This window comes from Myotis yumanensis, unplaced genomic scaffold (assembly GCF_028538775.1).
Source record: "Myotis yumanensis isolate MYYU_CA2020_CCGP unplaced genomic scaffold, mMyoYum1.0.hap1 SCAF_3, whole genome shotgun sequence".
NCBI classification, from domain to species: Eukaryota; Metazoa; Chordata; class Mammalia; order Chiroptera; family Vespertilionidae; genus Myotis; species Myotis yumanensis.
Genome location: NW_027223754.1, coordinates 189,012,898 through 189,035,422, shown reverse-complemented (window position 1 = coordinate 189,035,422; position 22,525 = coordinate 189,012,898). Strand labels below are relative to the sequence as shown.

The following is a 22,525-nucleotide window of genomic DNA, read 5'->3' as shown; positions in this document are numbered from 1 at the left end:
AGCACATATTCATTAGATTTGGAAAAATGCTATTTATCATTTTTAATCGATTTACCTCTCAAGCAGTGGTTGCTAATATGAACATTGACATTCCCTGCACATATCACAGCTTTGGGGAGCAGGTTTGAGATTCTTTTTGGCTAATTGAGTTTGAGCATAAACAGGTTCAAGCTCTTCTTAGTTTTTTTTCCTAGGGGCCACTGGGCGGCGGGGGTGGGGGGCGGGGTGCATGGCGGGGCAGACTTTCCTTAGGATAGTTCTCCTTATATCTAGTCATTAAAAGCCCTTGATTCCTACATTCACTGAAAGCATTTACACCAGTTCATACTTGAAAATCTGCCCCAGATGGCACCATGCCAGGAATTGATTCTTATTGTTAGGTTAGGTGGCTCAGGAGGCGGCGCAAGAAATAGAGTCCAGTGAATCAGAAAAGAAAGGAAAGGAAGGTTTATTCTGCGTCCCCGGGAGACCCATGTACCCCCAAAGACAGGGCACGTGGATTCACGCCAACATGGAGGGGGGCGCTTTTTTTATACTGCGGTTGGGTGAGGGGCGGGGACATCCTGAGCCACCTAACCTAACATTTATTGCTTCAGAAGGAGGGGCAAATATTGCCGTGTCTGAGCGGCACTGTGGCACTGGGCAAGAAGGGACATTCCTTCCCAAGAATATATGGCTTTATTGGGGTCAGATGAAACTTTGCCCAGTTCTTTACTCATGTGGAAATTGAATGTGTCTAATCCACTTTCCCAAGGAGGGGAACGGGAGCACAGCAGGAAGGCAGATGAGTCCTACTTGTTTGAATGGACTGAGAAGACACCAGACAGAGCTGCATTCTCCAACCCCAATGCGGTTTTAGACCCTGAACCCTTTGCTGTCTGTCTGCAGACTTAAAATTGTCCAGCTCATAGCCATGGAAAGAAACAGCCTTACTGCTTTAATCCCTTCCAGAGGCACAATGGACCAGAGCCTCAGCCAGAACAGGTCCAGATTCCTCCTCAGACTTGATAACGTTGCTTTATAAAATGAGCGCATAATTAACCATTTCAAGGGTTAATTATGATTCTTTAGAGATCCTGGACTGGCATTTATATTTAAAAAAATATTTACACAATTTAGCTTTATGTGCTATGTGTGTGAGTGTGAGTGTGTGTGTGTGTGTGTGTGTGTGTGTGTGTGTTAGGAGCCAAAGCATTTAACATTTTCTTTCCAAACCCTACATCTCCAAATGTACTTGGAAGGAGAGACTTATTAGGTCCATTAGGAAGACTATGTTATCTACTCCCTTAAAATTATGGTGAGAAACCATATGCAAGAGGGCAGATCACTGGCTCACCCCATTGCCAGGCAGTAGGAAGAGAGTTTGACACTGGCAGAAGGCCTTGGGGGTGAAAGGCAAACGGAAGGGTGGTAGAAGGCCAGGGGGAGTGGTAGAATGCTGCTCCGAGAGAATGTGTGTCATTCTGTTCTTTATAGCCCAAGAGGGTTCCTGGGCCTCACCATCCTGCCCTCCCCGAGGGTTAGGCTGCTCAGAGATCACAGGGACCAACCTATTGCTGGGAGTGGCTCCTCTCAAACAGGCATTTTTTATTATCAAACAAGTGATGGGGGAGGCGGGTGAGGAAAGATGGGAGAAACTGAAGCCATCTGCTGCCACATCATCAGTTTTTAATGAAAAATCTACCCTGTCTCATCCTGACAGGGACAGAATTCAGTTCTTGGACTTGGGAAGTTGTGGCATCAAATCAGTGTGTGTGTGTGTGTGTGTGTGTGGTGTTTTCCCCATCATCTACTTCAGAAAATATTCTCTCCTTTCCATTAACATTTTTCCCCCTAAAAAACCAAAGTTGTATAGGGTCATTGCAGAGGATTTGGAAACTATGACACAGAAGAAACTAAAATGCACCTAGAATTTTACCACCTAATTGTATCAATATTAGGTGAATAGCCACCAGTCTGTTTTTGATTTTTTTTTATGGCATCTAAGATCCAAGAGCACACACAGGAATCTTTCTCACATCTGTGACCCAATGCTCTGACAGTTCCTAGGATGTCATGACCTGCAGATGTTGGTTGAATGAATGAAGAAATAAATAACTCCATAGGAATAATTTGAATTGAATAATAGAAATAAAGTTGCTTAGATGTGACAAACTTGGAACCAAGCTGCTACTGCTAATTAACTGTGTCTCCTTGGATCAGTCACTTGACCTCTCTGGGCCTGAGTTTCTTCTTCAGCACAATAATCATTATCGTTAACACCGATTGAGTGCTTACTATGTGCCAAGCATTGCTATAAGCTCTCTGTGTGTTTCTCACCATAATTCTGTGAGATAGGAACTGTCTACCCCCATTTTATACGCAAGGAAACTGAGGCACGCAGAGGTTGATTTGCCCATGGTCGCACAGACAATAAGGGGGAGAGCAGGGCTTGAACTCAGGCGTCGGGGCTGTCCTTTCCAGTGGAATGCCTTGGCTGAGATTAGATGACTCCTCCAGCCCCTCCTGGCTCCAGTGCTGAGGGAGGGAGGAGTGGTGCCGGAGGGTTGTGCCAATTATGCTCCGGCCGAGCACAGGAAAGCGAATTGTAGAGCAAGGTCCACATGATTAGTGCATGGAGATCACAGAGCAAAGTTCTCAGCCACTTCCTCCCGACTGTGTGTGGAGTAGGCATGGGCATTCACAGAGCGCAAGGATAAATCAGTTTCTGCCCGGCCAGTGCGCCGTCATTCGGAGGCAGCTTTACCTGGGCTCTTGGCATGTGCCCTTCGGCCTCCAGGGCCTCACCTTACAGGACAGTGCACCTGAGTCAGGCAGGGAAGTAAATAAGAAAGAAATCTGATCATTCTTGATCGTGAACAGCAGCTGATGCATTTGATGGGAGAGAGAGAATGGGACTCCCCTCGGTCGATCAAATAGGGTTTCAATGGACAGGACACTGTCCCTTTCCCTCCCCCTTCCCAGAAGAAGTTTGGGCACATAACTTGTGTTCTGCCTTATCCCCTTGGTAACCAAGTCTTCTTTTTGGTAACGAGGAATGGGCTTCGGTAAACAGATCTATTTGTGTGACTCCTATTACTCATTTGAAGCAATGTCACTCCTTTTTCCACTGTGGTCTGTGTGTCTGAGTCAGAGGGAGCCGAAACAGGCTTCTTTGAATTGATGGCTCACTCCCAACCTCTCTTGACAGCCTGCCAACCTAGAAGGGCGTAGCTTACCAACAAATCTTTTTTTTTTTTAAGCCAGACTGATTCATAGAAACTCCTTTAAAACACAGGGAAAAGAAACCGCCCATCACACACCCCAGCACACCAGCGCAGGAAACTTATAACCTCGGGAGGCAGGTCCCTCCCCTCACTGCGGTCACAAACCTCCAGAAGAGCAGACCGGGCAGCTGCCAGCTCCTGCCACTCCAGGCACCTCCTTCGCCGGGACCCTCAGGTAGGTCGGCTCCCAACACTGTGGGGAAACTCGGAGAATTCTCTCTCCTTTCCACTGCCCTCTTTCTTCTGACCTCATCTAAGTTTTTCTTTTTCTTTTTTCCCTTTTCAATATTTCTGTGACTCCTTGAACTGAATCTCTGAAACTTTTGGCTACAAGTGGATACTGAGACAACTTTTTCCATAAGGTTCAGAGGACTGGGCTGTAATGATATTGCAGTGCCTGGGTGCTCGCTCTGAAGATGTGAAGGGAGCAGGGACTTTGGAACACACCTGGATAGGACAGTCTTTATGGAGGAAACACCACAAACCTTTGAAATGACAGGCGGCGCTTGCCAGATGTTTTCCATTCCTCCATTTTGATTCAAAAATTGCTTCAGGACTTGAATTGTGTCTGCTTGGTTGATTGTTTGCTGGTCTTTTTGGGGTGACGGTGGATAGAGGGCTGTTCTTCCGTTTATTTTTGCTGTGGCTTTCACTGCTGCCTTTCTTGCTTGTTCATTCACTTTTTGAATTGAAGTGTTTTTTTTCTCCCCACAGGTTGGGAAAGAGAGGTGGGTTTTGTTTAAAGAAAACCGTTAGAGAGAGAGAGAGAGAGAGAGAGAGGCAAATGCTTTTTTCAAATAAGACTCTGGGAGGGGTTCACTTAATAGAATCTGGAGCCTGAGCTCCTTCCCTCCTTGGCCAGATGTGCAGGATGGGAGAGGAAGGAGGGAAACTGGAATTGGGGGAGAGGGTGGGGCAGGGGAACTCTATTTGTTTCTGTAAGAAATGTTAAATGGCTTTGTGCTTCCACCCCAGAAATAGCTGGATTTTAGTGCTGAGGGAACAGTTGAGAAATCAGAAGTGATTTTAAAAAAATGTGTTTTAGGTGGATGTGGAATTTTTCTAAATGGAAGGCAGTCATTGTTCGGGACGTATATCGTCTCACGCGCCCAAGTTGTGGTTGCACAGATGCAAACACTCGTGCTTAATCACGCAGTGAATCTGGAGAAAGGAAGGAGTAGGTGCTTTCTGTTTGCTTTTTTTTTTTAGGTTAGCATTTTGGTTGAGGTGTGGCCTATTTCAACATAGTTACGGGTGCATTCCAACCCCCCCCCCCCCCCCCCCGTCCCCCCCGCACCACACACACATAAACAAGAGGACGAAAATGACAGGATTCAGCTTGTCTGGTGAAATTAGACTTTTCCTTTAGAAACGCAGTCCGTTGGAAGGGAAGGTTTAAATGTAATCAGCCTGTGTACATTGTACAGGCAACGCTTCTGGGAAAACTGCCCTCAGGGGGATGATTAAGTAAATGCAAGGGCAACTTTTCGAGATGCAGGGAACTCCCACACTTGCTTCAAAGGTTTTTTATTTCCAGATTACCTGATGTGGATTAGGAAAGCCATTATTAAGTTGATAGTAATGGTATTCTATGACGTTAGTACACATCTTTTCGTGTTGCACGGGTTAAACTAATAAGCTAATAGCAAATAGAAAATACGGAAAATTCTGGGTGTAAACCATCATGGATTGCATTGTTTGTGCCCCATTTGATGGTATACTGTAGTTTTATAAATGAGATAATAGGCTGTGTGTTATTTCCTGGGCTTTGAGGGCAACTGAAAAAAAAAAAAGCAATTCTGATTCCCGCTTTCCCCTCTTCCTCTAAGAAGTAGTGAGAGTCCTTAGTGAAGGCAGTTTTTCTAGATCGCAGCTGGAAGTCCTTGACAAGGCTGAACTGTGAGGGTTATATTCTCCTCCCCTGCTGCCTCTCATCCTCAGAGGAGGATCGAATTCCACCCCAGACTCTGAAGAATGGGGCGGGGGCAGAGCGCTGTCTGGAGGGCTGCAGGACATCCGGTCTGGCGTCCTGGTCAGAGGACCCCCCAGACTGTACATTAGTGCTTTGAGGGCACTAAACTGTCCTGGGAGTTGTCAGAATGCCGTCAAGGACCAACCCAGGGCAGATCACATCTCAGAACAGACGCTGGCTACCTCCCAGGAGTTCAGGGCAGACCTCTGAGGAAGGAAGGACATCCTTCCACAGACCACTGGAAAGACTCACTGTGGCTTTCCCAACCCTTCCCACTTCCCTCCTGAGACCAGCGTGGGCCCATGCAGTTCCCAGGGAGACATGCAGACATGGGGGGGGGGGGGGGTTACCGAATGGGCTTCACCAAGGCTGTGCTGGAGATGAAGACCCTCTTGGCTTGGTCTGGCTGGCTCTGTGGGTTTTGGTTCATGCCGGATCACTGAGATCAATGGGTCCCGCAGGAAGAAGAAAACAGCTTTTTATAGGCTCATCAGGGCCTGATGGGAAACACATCTGAAAAAATGGCCAGAGAAAAGGGCACAGGACAAATTTAGTTATATTCCATCCTTAATTTTGCTCTCAGTTTGAGAGGGATCTTGAAGATCCACTTTTCCATTCTCCTACAAATATGCAGAAATCTTATTTTTACACCACCCTGGACAGATGGCCATTTGACATTTCTTTAACATTTTGGGGTGGGGGGTGGGAGGCTCGGTATCTCAGAGTGCACATCCATGCCCACCCCCCTTTGCTGGACAGCTCTAATGATTAGAGTTTCTTAAATCCAGCGAAATTGGGTTTCTAGAACTTCTATTCTTTGTTCCAAGCTCTGCTGTCCTGAAGCGACCCAGAATATATTCCATTTTTTGTTGTTGCTGCTCCACCCAATGCATATTACCCTCTAAACATTTAACCCTTACTTAATTGCTAATGGATCAAACTTGATTATTATGAATATTATTGCCTGAGACTCAGCAAAGGAGCAGGAAACATTTTGAATTGTTGAAACTATGCACGTAGTAAAGCATAGCCATATGATCTGAGTCTGAGGTATTTCATTTTCTACACATGAATATGGTTCCTTAACTTACCACCTGTGTATACAAAAGCTCAGAGACATTTGGGACTCTCAGATATACATACTCAGGGGGACACACCCAATTGCTCCCCACAAGGTCATGGTTAAATCAATTTAATACCAGACACAGAAGCTTCTAACTTGGCCATGTGGGGGTTGTCCCTTAACTTGGTCCAGAGTTCCTGTAGCCCGTGCCTTTACACTGTTACACCTGTCATGGTAACTATGGGAACAGGCTGCCAATCGGTGTAACCTGGGTCTAATTGCTGGCAGGTGATCTGGATGTCAATCCATTGAGGGAGTTCATCATCCTTAACCAGTACAGGACTGGGATCTTCTGACCAGGAACTTCCCATTTCCAATCCTCTTCCCAGTTCTGCCCAGATGACTCTGATTTCTATTTAGTGATCAAGGGAGCCAAATATGGTTCTGATTAGTAGTTTAATGAATTCCCAGCACCCCACCCCAAACACAATGTCTCAAGATCATACTTGGTAACCCGTCAGTCCCTGGCGCTGGCTTGGAAAGTCATTGCTCTCAATTTAATTGGAAGATTCACTGATAGGAAGCATAAAGATAAAACTACAAATCCTCATGGATGTTGCTGTTTCTCTTCCCTTTTAAAAAAATATTTGGATCAACATTTTCTTTCCTGTTGTGGAAATGGTGTTTTCCTGGAACTAAAATGGACTCCTCAGCCTCTAATGCTGGTGGCCTTATGTGGGTGCGGCAGTTTTTGTGTTTTCTGAGCCTATTTAATGAATTCTGTCTTCCAATGGGGAAGGTGAAATTGAGAACACTTTAGGCATAGGTTGAAACTGGTGGCAGAAATCCTGGAGTAGATGCAAACATTGAACAGGAAGACGAAGGGGCTGTGGTCCTGTCCTGACTCTGTTGTGGGACCATGGTTAGGTCACTTGTCTTCTCAATGAACTTGGGGGTTCCCAAGGCCTGTGCAGCTCTGAAATTTTATTGTCCCAAGGTCCTAACATTCCTATCTTGAGAAATCCTTGGCTCATGCTCATAGCTAGTTTAATCCATAAAAATTGGTAGAAAAGTGAAATGAGGCAACTTGTTGCATTGAAACAAGCATTTTAGAGGATCGAGGACCCAGGTAGTTTCTTCTGCTTCATCCACTCGGAGATTTCTTAGGCATGGGGTTTTCCAGCTTCATCATCTAATAGCAATGAGCACTCACTCAGCTCTGGGGGGAAAAGGAAGAGATTTGATTAATAAAACATAAAGAAGCCAGCTCAAATGAGGATGGGCAGGCTACCTAAGCCTGTCAAGACTGAGAGCAGCCAGGCACCCAATCAGGCTCAGGGAGAAACTGAGCCGGTCCTGGGAAAGGAACTCCACCCTCTTCTTAAGGAGGGAGACTGCAGCGTAAGGGTGTGGCCGTTAAGGTGTGGATGGGAGCCAATGAGGAACAAATTGAGAGGAGGAAAGGGAAGCTACTAGGAGGAAAGGGCAGAGGAGGGAGCAAATGGAACTGCTGTGTTTCCCTAGGGCCCGTGTGTTGGGACAAAGAAGAGGGAAATGGAAAGGCCTAGAAGAGGGAGAAAAAGCAAAGTGGACAGAGAAAGACGAAGGAGGTGAAAGAGCAAGACAGAAGTGTGAGGATGTTTCCACTCCTAAGTCCCTCCCTCTTGTTTGGGGATCACACACCCTTCATGTTTCAGGACACTCCTCAGGTTCAAACATTCTGTTCACTGTGCCCGGTGAAGAATCTTAAGTTGCGCAGGCACAAATGTTGGTCAATACATCCTTGGTATCACTTGTGCTTCCATGGAATATTGTGCCAATAGGTCAGTGATTTTCCAGACATTTCTCAACTCTTTTCAGATCAGAGCTGAAAGCCAAATGAGGTCCTTGATCCTTAGACTTCTTCCTTCAAGTAATCAAAGGCCCCTCTTCCATGGGCTGGAGCTATAGGTTATTGGAGAGAGGATTCCTATGCTGAAACAATGAGTCCGGCCAGAGGGTGTGTTCACACTTAGCTCAGAGAGGGCTGAGGCCTGGAGCTTCCTTTTACTTTGTGATTCCGTGGGGAGGGGACTCCGTGCTGAGGGTGGGGCGCAGGGCAGAATGTTTGAAGCTCATCTCAGGGTTTGCAGTGTGGGGATGGGTCTGGGCCTTTGGTGGCCAGGCGGGAAGAAGCAGTGGCCCTTGAAAGACCCTTTGTTTTTGCCAGTGGCACTGTTCTGTGGGGCTGTATTGACTCCCTGACTGACTAGGAGGTAGCAGGGGGAACAGGGTAGTTTGGGAACTTCTGCTGAACTCTAAGACCAAGATAGGAGCGAGATCACACTGGAGTGGAAGAGGCCTGCCTAGATGGCGGGAGATGGTGGGCTTCAGTTCTCATTCTGCTTTCCCTCTGGTGACTCCATTTCCTCCTTTGTCCAGGGATTGGACTGAATAACTTAACCACCTCTGAACTTCTAAACAACCAATTGCCCTAAGAAAGAGAGACAAAACTCGCAGCCCACCCAGTGCTCTCTGGGCACCTCCGGTTGAGGGGCAGCACCCCTCCCAGCTCGTTGCCACCCCCCAAGGCTGCAGCTTTGCTGGTTGAAGCATGTTGCCGCCATCTACTGTCGACCCGCCCAAGCGCCGCTGGGCCCGGGCCACACCTTGATTTTCTTCCCAAACCCTAGTTATTATTTTGGCAACTTCTCTCTTGAAGACTTTCTGGCTGCCAGAGCGCTCCTCTTTGTCAGCAGCAGAAGACACTGATGCTTCCTTCCTCGCCTGGGAGACTTCGCCCTAGGGCCTGACCAGCTGCGGTCTGGGGGCGTGGGCTGGCTGCCTCTTCGCAGCCCAAGCCTGGCCTCAAGCCTTTGCAGATGTGGCCCTGACCCATTCCCTCCCTGGACAAGGGGAAATAAGAGAGACACGGAATTCTCCATGGGAGCATTTGCAAAAACAAGATTCATGCTATTTGTTTGCCTTCAGCGTAGATGTTGGTCCTCAGATTCTGCCAGGGAAGCCGAAAGCCCATTTCGCTGGCCCAAGCCTCTCATTTTACATAATTGATCAGAAAGAATAACCAGCCACCGTATATAGCCTTTGCTCTGTGTCGGGCATGGCCCTTTAATCCGCACATCAACCCTATGAGGTTTATAGGTCACAGTTAAGAAGCATGGAGTCAGCAAATCACCACGATGTATACTTTAAATGCCTGACAATTTTATATGCCAATTAGACCTCAGTAAAACTGAAATTAAAAAAAGAGAAAAAAGAAGTGGTAGAGTCAGGATTTGAACCGCAAACCTGTGAGCCTTACCATTAGGTACTGCCTCTCTGGGAGCCGCGGACCAGGGAGGTTTTGTGATTTTCCCACAGTCAGCAGCTGGTCAGGCTGAAGTTTCATGAGAAGCTGGTTTTCTAATAGGTGCTCTTTCTTCTTCTTTTTAAAATAACATGCTTGCCCCCTCACTCCTGCCCCCTAGTCCCTCCTCCCGAACTATGTGAGAGTCTGTGCTAGTCTATACCAGTGCCAATAAACGCTACCCTTTCCATAGTCACCCCCATTTATGATACCCTGCACTTGGGAGATGCAGTCCCCTTTCCCCAGGATCATGAAAAAAATAGATGTTTTTCTTGGAGCATGGAGATCCTTGTTACTTTTGCTGCTTGATGGCTGATGTTTCTCCAGGTCATAAAAATTTCCCTGCACTTAAAAACATCAGGCCTGGTATGATGTGTATATAGTGAGGAGCAACCCGGAGTTCTTGCCTCCCACACCAAGTGTCAGATATCCCGGGGCAGGAGGAAATGGTTCTTTAGGAGCTTTCTCTCCACACGTTTCCCATGGAGAATGAATGCCCCCCTCTCCCACTCCACTGTGAAAACAATATTTAGAATGGCAAGTACACTTGATAGCAAACAACAATAACACTGGCCAGAAAAGCTCATCCAAGGTCTCATCCACTGGCCTGACTTGAATCCCAGCCTTTTCCTCCTCCGGATGCATCCTCTATCGCCGCTCCAGAAGAGAGTATTTCCTTTTCTGCCTTTGTGTGAAATGGACATCCACTGTGCCCACGCAAATGCTCCCCGGTGGGAAACAAACACATCAAAAACAAACCAACAAAAGCAAAATTGACCTGGATGTGTGGAGGCCGGGAAGACGTTCGTGCCACAACCCTACACAGTGTCCTGAGGGAGCAGCCGCCACCGGAGTTTCGGAGTTTCGGGTGTCATGCTGAGGAAAATGGCACGAAGACAGAGACGCGGGCTGACTCATGGAGATCATATGACCAGGAACAACTTGGTTATCACCGTCTCTTGTGCCTCGGAGGAAGCAGCCCGCCTTTGGTCAGATGGTGTGAGAAAGCTTTCTTCAAAGTTTGCAGTTATCCAGAAAGAGGGTGGGATGTCACTGCTGGAAAAACATCAATCACTGAAAAGGCGGAGTGGTGTTTAGCAGTCGAGTCTCTCAGGACTGTGTTCTCACCTGATTGAGATTTGGGAACCTAAGGTGGTGCCCTCTGGCTAATTTTCTGATAACCGGAAAGTTCTGTTGCAAAGGTAACCATTTTAGAAATGGGCTGAAGAGGAAGCATTAGACAAAGGGCAGAACGAAGTTCAGGGGAGTCGTTGCCAAGAGAGACACTGATGCATTGCAGAAGGACCTTCCTACTTTGGGTGTGTGTGTGTGTGTGTGTGTCTTGGGAGGTAGTGAACTCCCCGTGACCAGAGGAGTTTAAGCCTGAGTTAGATAGTTCCTTGGTGTAGCTTTGTAGATGAGTTTTCATGTACTTGGGAGGACCTGCAGTCCAGAGATTCTGTAACTGAATTAGAAAAGTTAAATCCGTGGACAAATTAGTGTTTAGAAATTTAAGATATTATCTTTTCACTCACTTATTTCCTCTGTAATAAAGGACAATAAGCACATATATACCCCCTATCTAGTCAAATGTACTGAGGAGATATTCATACGTTTATATAGGTTTTTATATGGAAATATATATGAGTTTGCATGTAATAAGATGCTCAATACATAGTTATAGTAATATATAAATAATGTCTAAAAATAACAAGGACAAAAGTTTATGTTTTAAAAGGAAACATTTTCCCTCTAGAATTCTGTTTTTTATTATAAAATCTTCAGTATCTTTGACAATGATTATTTTTCTATCAAGAAGGAAATATTTATTTGCTCACCAAACAGATATTTATTCGATACCTATCATACACAAGACGCTTCCCTCCTTCAGGAACTTAGGGTCTTCAGGATGGGGGAGCCAAACATTTCCAAAAATAGCTGCCACTAGTGGTTTTCATAAAGGACAATGGAAGAGCTGCAGCATAACAGGGGGAAATGACAACTTCTGGCCTCTGTATCTGGGAAGGCTTCCTAGAGGGGGCAATATTTGAATTTTTTTTGAAAAGAATTTGATAGGTAGTTACTGGAGAAAGGATGCTTTTTTCTTTCTGAAACCCAATTCCTGGGATCCCCACATTCCTAGGATTGCCAGGGCCGGAGTGCCTGCAGGGTTTGGAGTCTCTTTTTCCTGGTGGCGGGGACTTTGGAGGATTTTGAACAGAGGAGTAACATGGTCAGATACACTGGTAGTGTGGAGGGCATATTAGAGGGGTCGTTCAGGAAAAGGACCTTGGGCTAATGCTATGGTCTTGGCTACGACATGAAGTGGACAAGGACAATGCGAAGTAAAGAATGGGTGCGAGATAAATAATAGAGGAACAACTCATGGCCGGACTGTGATGTTTTGGGCAATAAAAGCAGGACGAGAGGAAGGAGAAACAGGGGACTTGGCATCTGGCTGTTATTACTCTCTTCTCCCCAGAAAAACCTGGGCCATCTTGGGCTGCCAGGGAAATGACCAAACTGCCTTCTCCCGCCAGCCCGCGCCTCAGGCTTCCCAGAAAGCTCTCTTGCGCCATCTGGTAGAGGATATCTCCACTAGCCTTTGTCTGGGAGAATCTCACCCACTCTCCGATGAATCACGGACATGGGAGCTCTGCGGGACTCTCCTGCTGCTCACAGGGCCCGGCCTCCTGTTTCTGATTATGTTATACCACCAGGCTCAGGGTATTCTTCAATGACTCAAGCCCGGGATTTCCACCACTTCCTTTGCTGGAGAAGTAGGTTTTTGGTTACTCTGTTTTATTGTATTGTTCCCAATGATTGTACCACAGATTACCCTTAAAGAATTACTCCCCCCAGGCTCTGATAGCAGCTTAATAAGCACACAGACAACACGGCAGGAAGAAGTTATCTGACCCAGAGCTTAGCAAACATGAAGCCAAATGACCAACATTTTTAGGAGTCGATTATCTTAAAGTCTCCGTAGTACTAGTTTCTCATTAAAAAAGAAAAGGTGTCCAGAAGGGCCTGATAAGTTTCTCATAGTCTGAGGACCTTAAAAGTGTTAGGTTTCCCAAACAAAGGCAAAGAGGCAATCAATGCTATGTTCCTTCCATTCTTTCATTTGTGGGAGGAAGGTATTAAGAGGGAGTCGAGAAACCAACAATCACTTAAGAGGATGGAGGCAACTGGAGGGCAATTATCCCGCTGCCCACAGGAGGTCATCATTTACAGCCTCCATCACCAGCAATTGTAATCCTCAGGGCCATTTCCAGGAACTGCAATACATTTTCTACTAGCCAAGAAGTTAACCCAGATCTAGAATGGTTGTGAGGCTTGCATCTGGGACAGGTGCATAAAGAGACAGCTTCTCTAATGTGGCCTGGGCATTGTGGGGAGGAAAGGAGAAGCGTGGTCAGAAACAACAAATGGCTGCCGGTGGAAAGGGGACTGGCAGGCCTGTGCCTTAGGGCAGAAAGAAGAATCTAGGAGGGATAACAGAGAACCCATGTGCGGCTGTTAGTCTCTTACCTCCATTTCTCTTAGCAGTCACTTCTCTCCAGAGTTAACATTCATGCCTCCTATATTTTTCTGTTTTCCACCCAGCCCTATGGAGCTTTGACCAACCTGTGCTGGCATGTTGGGTTGGTGAGGGTATAGGAGGAGATCTTCCTCTGCTTACAATGGTGGGTGGAGAAATGTGTTCCTGGAACCCCACATAGTATAGTCAGTGGATGTCCTATCCTTTAAGGACACTGTGCATTGACTAGCTCTGGTGGCCTGTATCTGAGAGTCTAAGCACCACAAATAACCCTATTGTTATGGGAGTTCCCAACAACCAACCGACAAACTTTGGGACTGCCCAGTGCACAAAATGCTGGGAGAGAGGCAGGCACTGCGCCCAAGTAGTCAGAATTGCAATATTGTTATTGTCTACTTCCTGGTTCAAGCTGCCCAGCTATGACTAGGGGTATGCTTTGCATTGGAGAGTGCCATCCATGGCATTTTAGAGAGGTGTGAGGGAGAAGTCAATTATTGTTTTAGTGGAACATGCAACCAATACTTCCAATGATATTAATGCTCAGAAATGGTCTCTTTTTAATGCTATGAAGCAAGATATACACCAGGGCAGGAAATGAGTCTCCCTAGAAGCTACACTGCAAGTGATGGGTGTATAGAAATTGAGAGATCAGGATCTGCTGTTATTTAAACCCATCTACTCTGCTCTTTGTTAGATCCCCAGACATTCACCCATTAGGTGCCACTCATCCTTAAAGATCTAAGGGTTGTCTCCCACCCAACTTCCTTAGGCTGGGGGTTTCTCTCCTGAGGGTCCTTATTATAGGGACTGAATAACTAGGAATGATCCAGGCCAGAAAATTTAAAGATACAGTTCATTCTGTTTCCATATATGTTGGGAGGGCCACTGAAAACAATAGAAGCCTTTTACACTGACAATGGATGACACCAAAAAACCTGACAAATTTGGGGCAGTGAAAAGATGAAGTTATAGGTATAAAGTGATAGCTCCACTAAACAGCCACTACCTCTGGCTGTATCCAGAGGCCAAAAGCAGAGAAAATTGTGTTTTCTGCACACTAAGAACACTTTCCATTCCAAGACAATGTGCTCCTTTCCTTGGTGAGTAGATGGAACACAATCACAGAAATCTATGATGAAAGAGAGTCACTTATTTGCTTGATTTACCGCCCCCCCCTCCCCCCCCCAACCTCTCCTCTTGCCTGCACTGGGCAGGAGACAATGATTGGATAGGGCTGTGGTTTAGATCAGAAGTGAGATGTGCAGGCCAGGAACTCGAGTGCCCCAGGGGTGTGTGGATGGGCCAAGGTGAGGATGCAGGGGGAGGAAGATATTTAGAATGCAATGATGTTCAAGTCATCAAAATGGAGGGTGTGGCCAGGTGTAAATCAGGCAGACAAAAAATGCTGTTGAGTCCCCAAAGATGTGGAAGGCTGAGAAGAATGAACTTTCTCCCCCTCATTCCTGAGGTCTCCCACTCAAGCGGCAAGGTTAGTCATAATGGCAACTTGTAAGAATGATTGCATATACACGCCCTTGTGACCTGGATGGCAGATATCCTATAACTTGCACTTAACATGGGGCAGCCTGGTGACTGATTGACTGGTTTGGGTTGGCAACAGTTTCATATAATAATCATAGTTATAACCGCAACCAAAGCAACCCCCTTAGTACCTGCCATGTGCCAAGCATGGTGCTAGGAGTTTCACATATATAATCCAATTTAACCCTCATATTTCCCAGTTGCAATCCTCCACTTCATATAGGAGGAAACTGAGACCAAAAGGTCAAGTAACTTTATATGAGTCTAACTCAACCTCTGTCTAATTCCAAAACCTCTTTTCACGGTGCATTAAAGTCAAGCAGAAAATCGTGGAGGTGTGTGAGAGCCTGAGAAAAGCAAAAATGAATTTGAAGGCCTGGAGAGAGTATTCACAGCAGACACATGAAAGCTCCAAGTTCTCCCCTGAGGCCACAGGAGAAACTTCATCATTTTTGTCACTCACAGTGAAATTGGACAAATTCCTACAAAATAGCCTGGGTGGGAGGGAAGTGCTTAGATTGGGGAGAAGGGCGGGGCTTGTTGGAGCAAGTGTGGAAGTGTCTGCCTCTCACGCTTGGCCTGTAAAGAGCAAGGCACTCTAGTGTTTCCTGAGCAGAGATAAAAGGCACCTGAAGTGCTGGAATTAGTGCTCTTCAATAAATACCTGCTACAGTAGGAAAGTGGCTCAAGCACACTCAACGCTTCAATTAAATGAGGTGGAGTGAGAGAGAGACGTGGGCCGATTGCAGGATGTGCAGAGCCCCTAGGTGGGGAAGTCCACATGTCCCACGCTGCTAGGGTGTGAATAAGCCGAGCCCTTTGCTTTGAAGTCCCTGGGGGCCTGCACTGCATGTGACTGTTTGGGCATGACACAGCACTCCCCCAGCTGACATAAACCAGAATAGCAATGTGCATCCTTCACACTCCCTTTATGTCCTGGGTTTTACGATCAATGAGCTCTCTTTCTCTACACCGCTGAGATTATGGCTGAACACTTTTGTTTATCCACATACATTCTTAATCTATATTGGTTCCCAATTCTCCCACCGTGTGATTTATGCATTTGCCTGTCTTCTGCATTAACTCTTGAAGGACTGGAGTCTGTATAAATGTCACGCATGCGTAGAAGGCACATTTGGTGGTATTCCAAGCTGCCTGCTTCTAGAGCCCCCAAAACTGTCATATTGACTCATGGGGAATATAACACGGCTCCCAGACCAATAGCAGGTTCCCCGCCATGGGGCGCACACAGCCCAAGGCTGAGGCGCAGTGATACAAGTCTAAAATAGTCAATATGTAGGTGACCAGACCATTAAACTGTAATTACGTTGTCATAATTATTGAATACCAAACAGCACGGTAATAATAGAAGTTGTGGCTCTCACATTGTATATCTCACCTGGGATCCAATTAGTCACCTCTTTAGTCTATGGACACCGAGTAATAGCTGCTATTCTGTGGGACGCATCCATTTCTATGACAATTGCTGGATGCACAGTTTGACAGGGGCAAGGACACTGCCCTCGTGGAAAATGGAAATTTATATGACACTGCTGCACTGAAAATTATAGTTGTCAGGAGGCCTTTAAAAAATCCAAGTCCTACGCTTGGCCTCTAAAACACAAACGAAATAAAGTAGTGACAGTTATAAAATGTCCTGTTTGGAAACAGGCTGTTTTGGAGAGGTGGGTATATAAGTACCTGAGATGCAGAATTGTGTTTATATTTAGGTATATGTCAATAGACCAATAGGCACAGAGGGAACCAGGCTGTTTTTAGGAATTTATGATGAAATTGTGACGGTTTTTATTGCAGCGCCTTCAGATTGTAGCAGATAGGCCACAGGTGTGGGAAAGCTGAATTATCTTCTTGCCTCTGACAGTAGTAACCTTTAGTTTCCCTCTTGTTTTCTCCTTTCTTTTCAGGACTCCAAACTCACCAAGTCATCAAAAAGCCAAGATGTTGGTATTACTGGCTGGCATCTTTGTGGTCCACATCGCCACCGTCATTATGTTATTTGTTTCCACCATTGCCAATGTGAGTAATGTTCTTTTGTTTATTCAGGAATTATTTAAATATTTACATAAAGTGCTACAAAGGACGTTTAAGCCACAATCCCTGCCCTTCATGAATTTTCAGTTTAGGTGTGGAAACACACACATACACACTCTTTCTCACACTTCAAATAACTAAATAACAGGAGGATAAAAGTCATCAGTGTCTGCAGGAGACTAGAGACTGGAGAACTCAATGAGGCTTCTCCAGTCTCTACAGGAGTCTTCCCAGCTGAGGTGGAGCTTGCAGGAGTGCTATGGCTGGGCTTTCTCTTGGCATAAGAAGGAATAGTGGGAGGAGCAGAGGGATATATTCCAGGCAGGAGTGCCCAGGAGGAAGGGACCAACTTCCTTCAGGGCATAATGAGGACACGTAGGTGTCAGGGGCAGAACTTCCCTTCCTTCTGGGAACCTCGATTAGGAGAGATGGGAGTGAGATGATGAGAAGCTTTGGTTGCCAGACTGATGGATTCAAGTTCTGGGCAGAGAGGAGTAGCCTGTGAAAGTGGAATTTTGCAAGATTATCACTCACTCAAAGGAAACAAAAAAATATTGGAGGGAGCATGTCCCTTCTCTCAGAACCTTGAGCTATTCTGCCCTCTAGTGCTAGTTTGTAGCATACAATTTGCTTTTGTGCTTTTCTCAGGAAAAACAAGACAGCTTATTGGACACAAAAACCAAAAACACAAGTCTCTAGGTAGGCAAATGATGGATCCAGAATCTGCATAGATCCCTGTCACAGTTAAAGGATAAATGGGCTTTAAAGTTCAGGTAGAAGAGTTTTGCCAACGTTGGGATTGAAGGGGGGATTATAAGCAAGGCTAATGTAAGGATGACTGTGATAAGAAAGAACCCTTGCCCATGCAGCTTTCCCCAGACTCTAACTCAGCCATCTGTATGCCAGTCCCCGAGTCTCTCAGGATAACAGGTCTGATGAATGACTTCAAAGTGTATTCGTGGATGCCAAAGTGCTGAATACTGAACAGGAGCAGGCAACTGCACGCCCTTGACCTTGCCTTTTCAGTAATGTGCATTTTAGCAGACACACTTCATGTGGACAGAGTTGGGGGTTTGTTTTTCCATTTCTGAAGGATAACTGGGTTTGTTGGGCACAGTAAGAAGGGAGCTGGTACCATGGTGAGCCTCAGGGAATATATTCTGGCCACTTTCAGCTGCCCCACAGTAAAGCTCTTGATGTACTATTTTGCTATGAAATTACGTTGCATGTTGTGACAATCAAAGTTGGATCCTTCTGTTTAGATGAAAGTGGCTTATTAACCACCAGGACTCATTGCTATTTTCTTTGTTATCCTATGTTTCTTAGTTGTCTCCAGTTGAACATTTTTCCTTATTTTTTTCCCCTTTTTTAGCCAGGTCCTTACATGACACAATCTTTATATATATATATATATTTTTTTTCATTGACTTCGGAGAGGAAGAGGGAGGGAGAGAGAGGTAGAAACATCAATGATGAGAGAGAATCATTGGTTGTCTGCCTCCTGCACTCCCCTATTGGGGATCGAGCCCACAACCCTTGTTCATAGCTTGACACTTAACCACCACGTTACACTAGCCAGGCAACACAATCTGGATTGAATCTCATTTCCACTAAGAAATGGGTTGCACAGCCACATGTATGGCTAAATATGGTGTCTTGCTTAAGATTTGTTCCTGACACAAGCTGATTTGATATTTCTTTTTCTTTTAAAGCAGAGGGTCAGTTTTAAAACAATGTTTTGTTTCCTCCTGATTTCAGGTCTGGGTGGTTTCAGATGTTTCAAGAGCATCAGTAGGTCTTTGGAAAAACTGCAGCAACGGTAACTGCGACGGACCCCTGCCATATGCCGATGAAGGTATCTATAAAGCTATTGTATTCAGTGCTGACAATTCATGTGATGGGGGAAACGTCCAGCCTGTCGGGGATTGGTTGGCCTGACACCGTTGGTCTCCTGCCCCTGTGTCCACAGATGCGCTCAAGGCAGTGCAGGCCTTCATGATCCTTTCCATCATCTTCTCCGTCATCTCCCTCGTGGTCTTCGTGTTCCAGCTCTTCACCATGGAGAAGGGAAACCGCTTCTTCCTCTCAGGGGCCACCATGCTGGTGTGCTGTGAGTATCAGGCGCAGACCCCAGTTTACCCAGGCAAAGCTTTTAAGTAGATCTTACCATGGGTGCTCCTGGCAACTTGAACAGATGAGCACATGGGTCTGGTTATTTGTTCTCTTCCTGAAAACCCTTGCTAGCTGCTTGGAATAAGAACCCTTGTCTGCTTCTTTGTTTAAGTCTAGTGCTCTGAGGCAGCCCCCGAAGGGTGGTGGGCCGCCCACCAGCAGCACTTGTGTATGAGACACTTGAAGAGGGCAGACAGGTGAGAGTCCTCGAAAGATAAAACCACTGCCACGCTGCTCTCAATTATTGCCACTCTCCTTTTCCTTCATTCTTCCCACACACATCCAATTTGGTAGCATGCTTGCATCCTGGGGAAGTCTGCCTACATGGCCTGGGCTGTGGGCATAAGGTTCTCTGTTTCACTTCACATTTGCAGCCACAACCCAGTGCAGATGTGAGAGCCCAAGCAACTCTAATTTATCAACAGGACCACCAAGCTCAGATCAGGGCGGATCAACAGAACTACTGTTTGGGACCAAACAGCCAGATTTCATTTTCCCATTGCAGATGAAGAAAATAGGATCTTTTTAAAATTACAAAACCTGTTCTTGATTTTAATGTAAAAAGAAGAAAGAAAGAAAGAAATCAAAATAACTTCTCTCCCCCCTCCAAACAAACAAAATACCTAAACTTTCTTTTTTCCATTGCAGGGTTTTGCATTATGGTCGGGGCGTCCATCTACACTCATCATTATGCGAGCGGTTATGGAAGTATATACGCCCAAAGCCACCACGGCTATTGCTTCATCCTGACCTGGATCTGCTTCTGCTTTAGCTTTATCATTGGCATTCTCTACCTGGTCCTGAGAAAGAAATAAGTCTGAACAAGTGTATGGGGATCTGGGGGGTGGGGAGGAGGGAGCCATGGAATCTGGGAGGGAAGTGAAAGTTGCTCTGCAGGAAAAGCCAAGCCAGGGGAGGGGGGAGGGGGAGGGAGGACATGAGGGTGGGAGAGGCTGAAACCCAAACCATTACTCAGGAGGTTTCCTACTGTCAAGCCCCTGCCCTTGGGAGAAAGTAGTTGGCTAGAACTTCCATGATCCCTCGATGTAGGCCAGAGAGCCTCTCTCCAGCCACCAGTTCTCAGTTACACACACTGCGGGAGGCCCACCAGCTACCACACCACTGGCTCCGCTTCTGAGGGTGAATTCTGGGTCTTGCACTGTGGTCCTCAGACCTACTGCACCAAGTTAAAATAGCGGTACAAGTTCCAACAAGGGCAGATCTTGTTTTTGTACTGAGTATGTTAAGCCTGGAAGCCCTCCTGCCCTCCTGACCCAAAGCAAAACATCACATTCCAGTCTGAAGGGCCCACAGGAGGGCTTCGGCTAGCGCGCCATTATCCCTCTTGGAAACAGATATTTAGCTCTGTGCAATTCAGTGGTATTTGCGACAAAATGGTTGGAAGGGACATAGTCATGAAGCCAAGTTGGTGGGTTAGTTAAATCAAGAAAGAGAACTTTTCACAGTGGAAGGCCTGGGGGGCGGGTGGGGCGTGGTGGAACCCAGACCAGCCTCACACAGCTGTCCCTCCTGGAGACTTCTTGCTACGGACTTTGCTAGGCCTCTCGCTTAGAGCCAGGGCGGCTCTTCTGGAGTTTCTGTAATGCCACAAATGACCAATTCTGTGGTGAAAGCACCACACTAATTATGGGCTCACGGGGCAGTCTTGCAACAATGCTATATTAGGGTTATGATTTTAGGATTCCCTCTCCCTGCAAGCAATGATTCTTTTAAATATAGAATGAGAGAGACAGACATAGCTCCCTGTAACGCACTCTGTTACTCTCCCTCGAAATTATAAACTTTTTAGGATGTTTTATCTAATTATCCATATTGGGGACCAGAGGCAACTCTGGCTTTCACACTGGCTGGAGTGGTCAGCTTTCAGAAAGCCTGCCTATCCTGCTTCATAGGTGAGGCAAGACAATTCTGGAAGCTTATTTTGAAACACACACAAACCAAAAACAAACAATAGGTCCTTGGGTGAAAGGTGCTATGTAATTGGAAAGTGTTAAGCATATTAGATTTAAGTCATGATAAGAATGGAGTGCCTGTGCTCCCAGGAAAATAAGAAAATTTCTGTGAGAGAAGTAAAATTATAGGTGATGGGCAGATATTTTCTTTAAGGACAACACACACACACAAATCTCTGGTGGTGCCCGGTCAGATGGTAATTGATCTGCCTGTTGCCACAGAGCTTTTCTATATAGGACTTAGAAGTAGTATGTTATTCCTGGTTAAGCAGGCACACTGCTCTAGCCTGGAGCAGCTATTTTAAGCCATCTCAGATTCTGCCTAAAGGGTTTATTTTAGGACGACATTTCCTTGATCACCCTGAGAAGATCTACCTTAGGGAGAATCTGAGACTTCTTGCCTACTTTTCTTCTCCTAGCTCTCTCCTCATGTCATTTCTTATATACTTTTCCTTTTTGGGGAGTTGTTATGCAATGATTGCTAGTATTTATGTAAAAGGACTCTTACTAAGTATATTTCTTTATGTTCATTCTGGTTAAGGGAATGTTGAGGACAGACCACCGAATTATCTGGGTTGAAGGTAGAGAGGCTGGCAAGCAAAAACTATGGGATAATAAACTTTTTACTACCATTTAATTATCATATGATTATAGAAGGCTGTCTTACGTGCAGAAGCATACTTACATATCAGATATATTCAAAAGAGATAATCACATTATGTTAAAAAGTCAGACTATGACTGGAGTGAACCATGTAGTCCCATGTCTTTTACTTTGTTTCTGTGCCATTTATGTCTCATGTAACTGCATTACATTGGTGGGTTGTTCTAGTACTGTATTTGGCTTCTTCTTTAATAGATTGATATTTCATATACTATAATTGTAAATATTTTGATACAAATGTTTATAACTCTAGGGATATAAAAATAGATTCTGATTCCCTTCACCGTGTGAATGTTTTCTTTTGAAAAAATGTAGGAAAATATGGATAACAGTGACATTTATTCCTAATTAGGTTGTCAATCAGTTTGATTTGGACAACTTGGCATTTATTTGAGACATTAAGCTACTTTTTGCTAATACATTAGACATTTCTACAATAACTTTCAGGCAATTGAATGTTATTAAGTTTAGTTTTATCTTACTTTAATTAAACCTCTTAAACACAGAATGGAATTTCTTATGCTAATACATTAGATAGAGGTTGTGATCTTGAATCAGAATGGCTTATGACATTAAGAAATGAGATACTTGCAAAGTTTCTTAAAATAGCAAACTCCTTTAATGTGTCTTCAATATATAAAGCAATTCACAAAGGTATGCAACACATAAATCTTCAGGAGCCCATTCATTGCATAAAACGGAACATATTTGTGTGGACACTTTGAGAGAAGAAAAGTTTTACTGCTTTCTATGAGCCATAGGGATTGGAATCAATGCTACAAAGTAGGGTTGATACTACGGGTCCCAGCACCATGTCAACACCAGTATGAGAAAAATGGTTTTAACGTGGAGTCAGTAATCTTCCAGTCCCCTATGGCAATGATGCGAACCTTTTGAGCTTGGCGTGTCAGCATTTTGAAAAACCCTAAGTT

The 22,525-nt window shown here is 45.4% G+C and overlaps 1 protein-coding gene across 2 annotated transcripts; it reads left to right on the top strand.

The window, feature by feature from the left end:
* The first annotated feature begins 3,291 nt into the window (after positions 1–3,291).
* Positions 3,292–21,876, top strand: EMP1 (epithelial membrane protein 1). Of its 2 annotated transcripts, none has more exons than XM_070410658.1 (5): positions 3,292–3,441; positions 16,659–16,770; positions 18,544–18,640; positions 18,755–18,895; positions 19,606–21,876. In XM_070410658.1, exons 2-5 carry the CDS (start codon positions 16,693–16,695, stop codon positions 19,770–19,772), a joined length of 483 nt encoding a protein of 160 aa, XP_070266759.1. In that variant the 5' UTR covers positions 3,292–3,441; positions 16,659–16,692; the 3' UTR covers positions 19,773–21,876. The 2 variants fall into 2 exon arrangements, with proteins under 2 accessions (XP_070266759.1, XP_070266760.1); XM_070410659.1 differs by lacking the exon at positions 3,292–3,441 and adding an exon at positions 12,172–12,427.
* Positions 21,877–22,525: the final 649 nt, after the last annotated feature.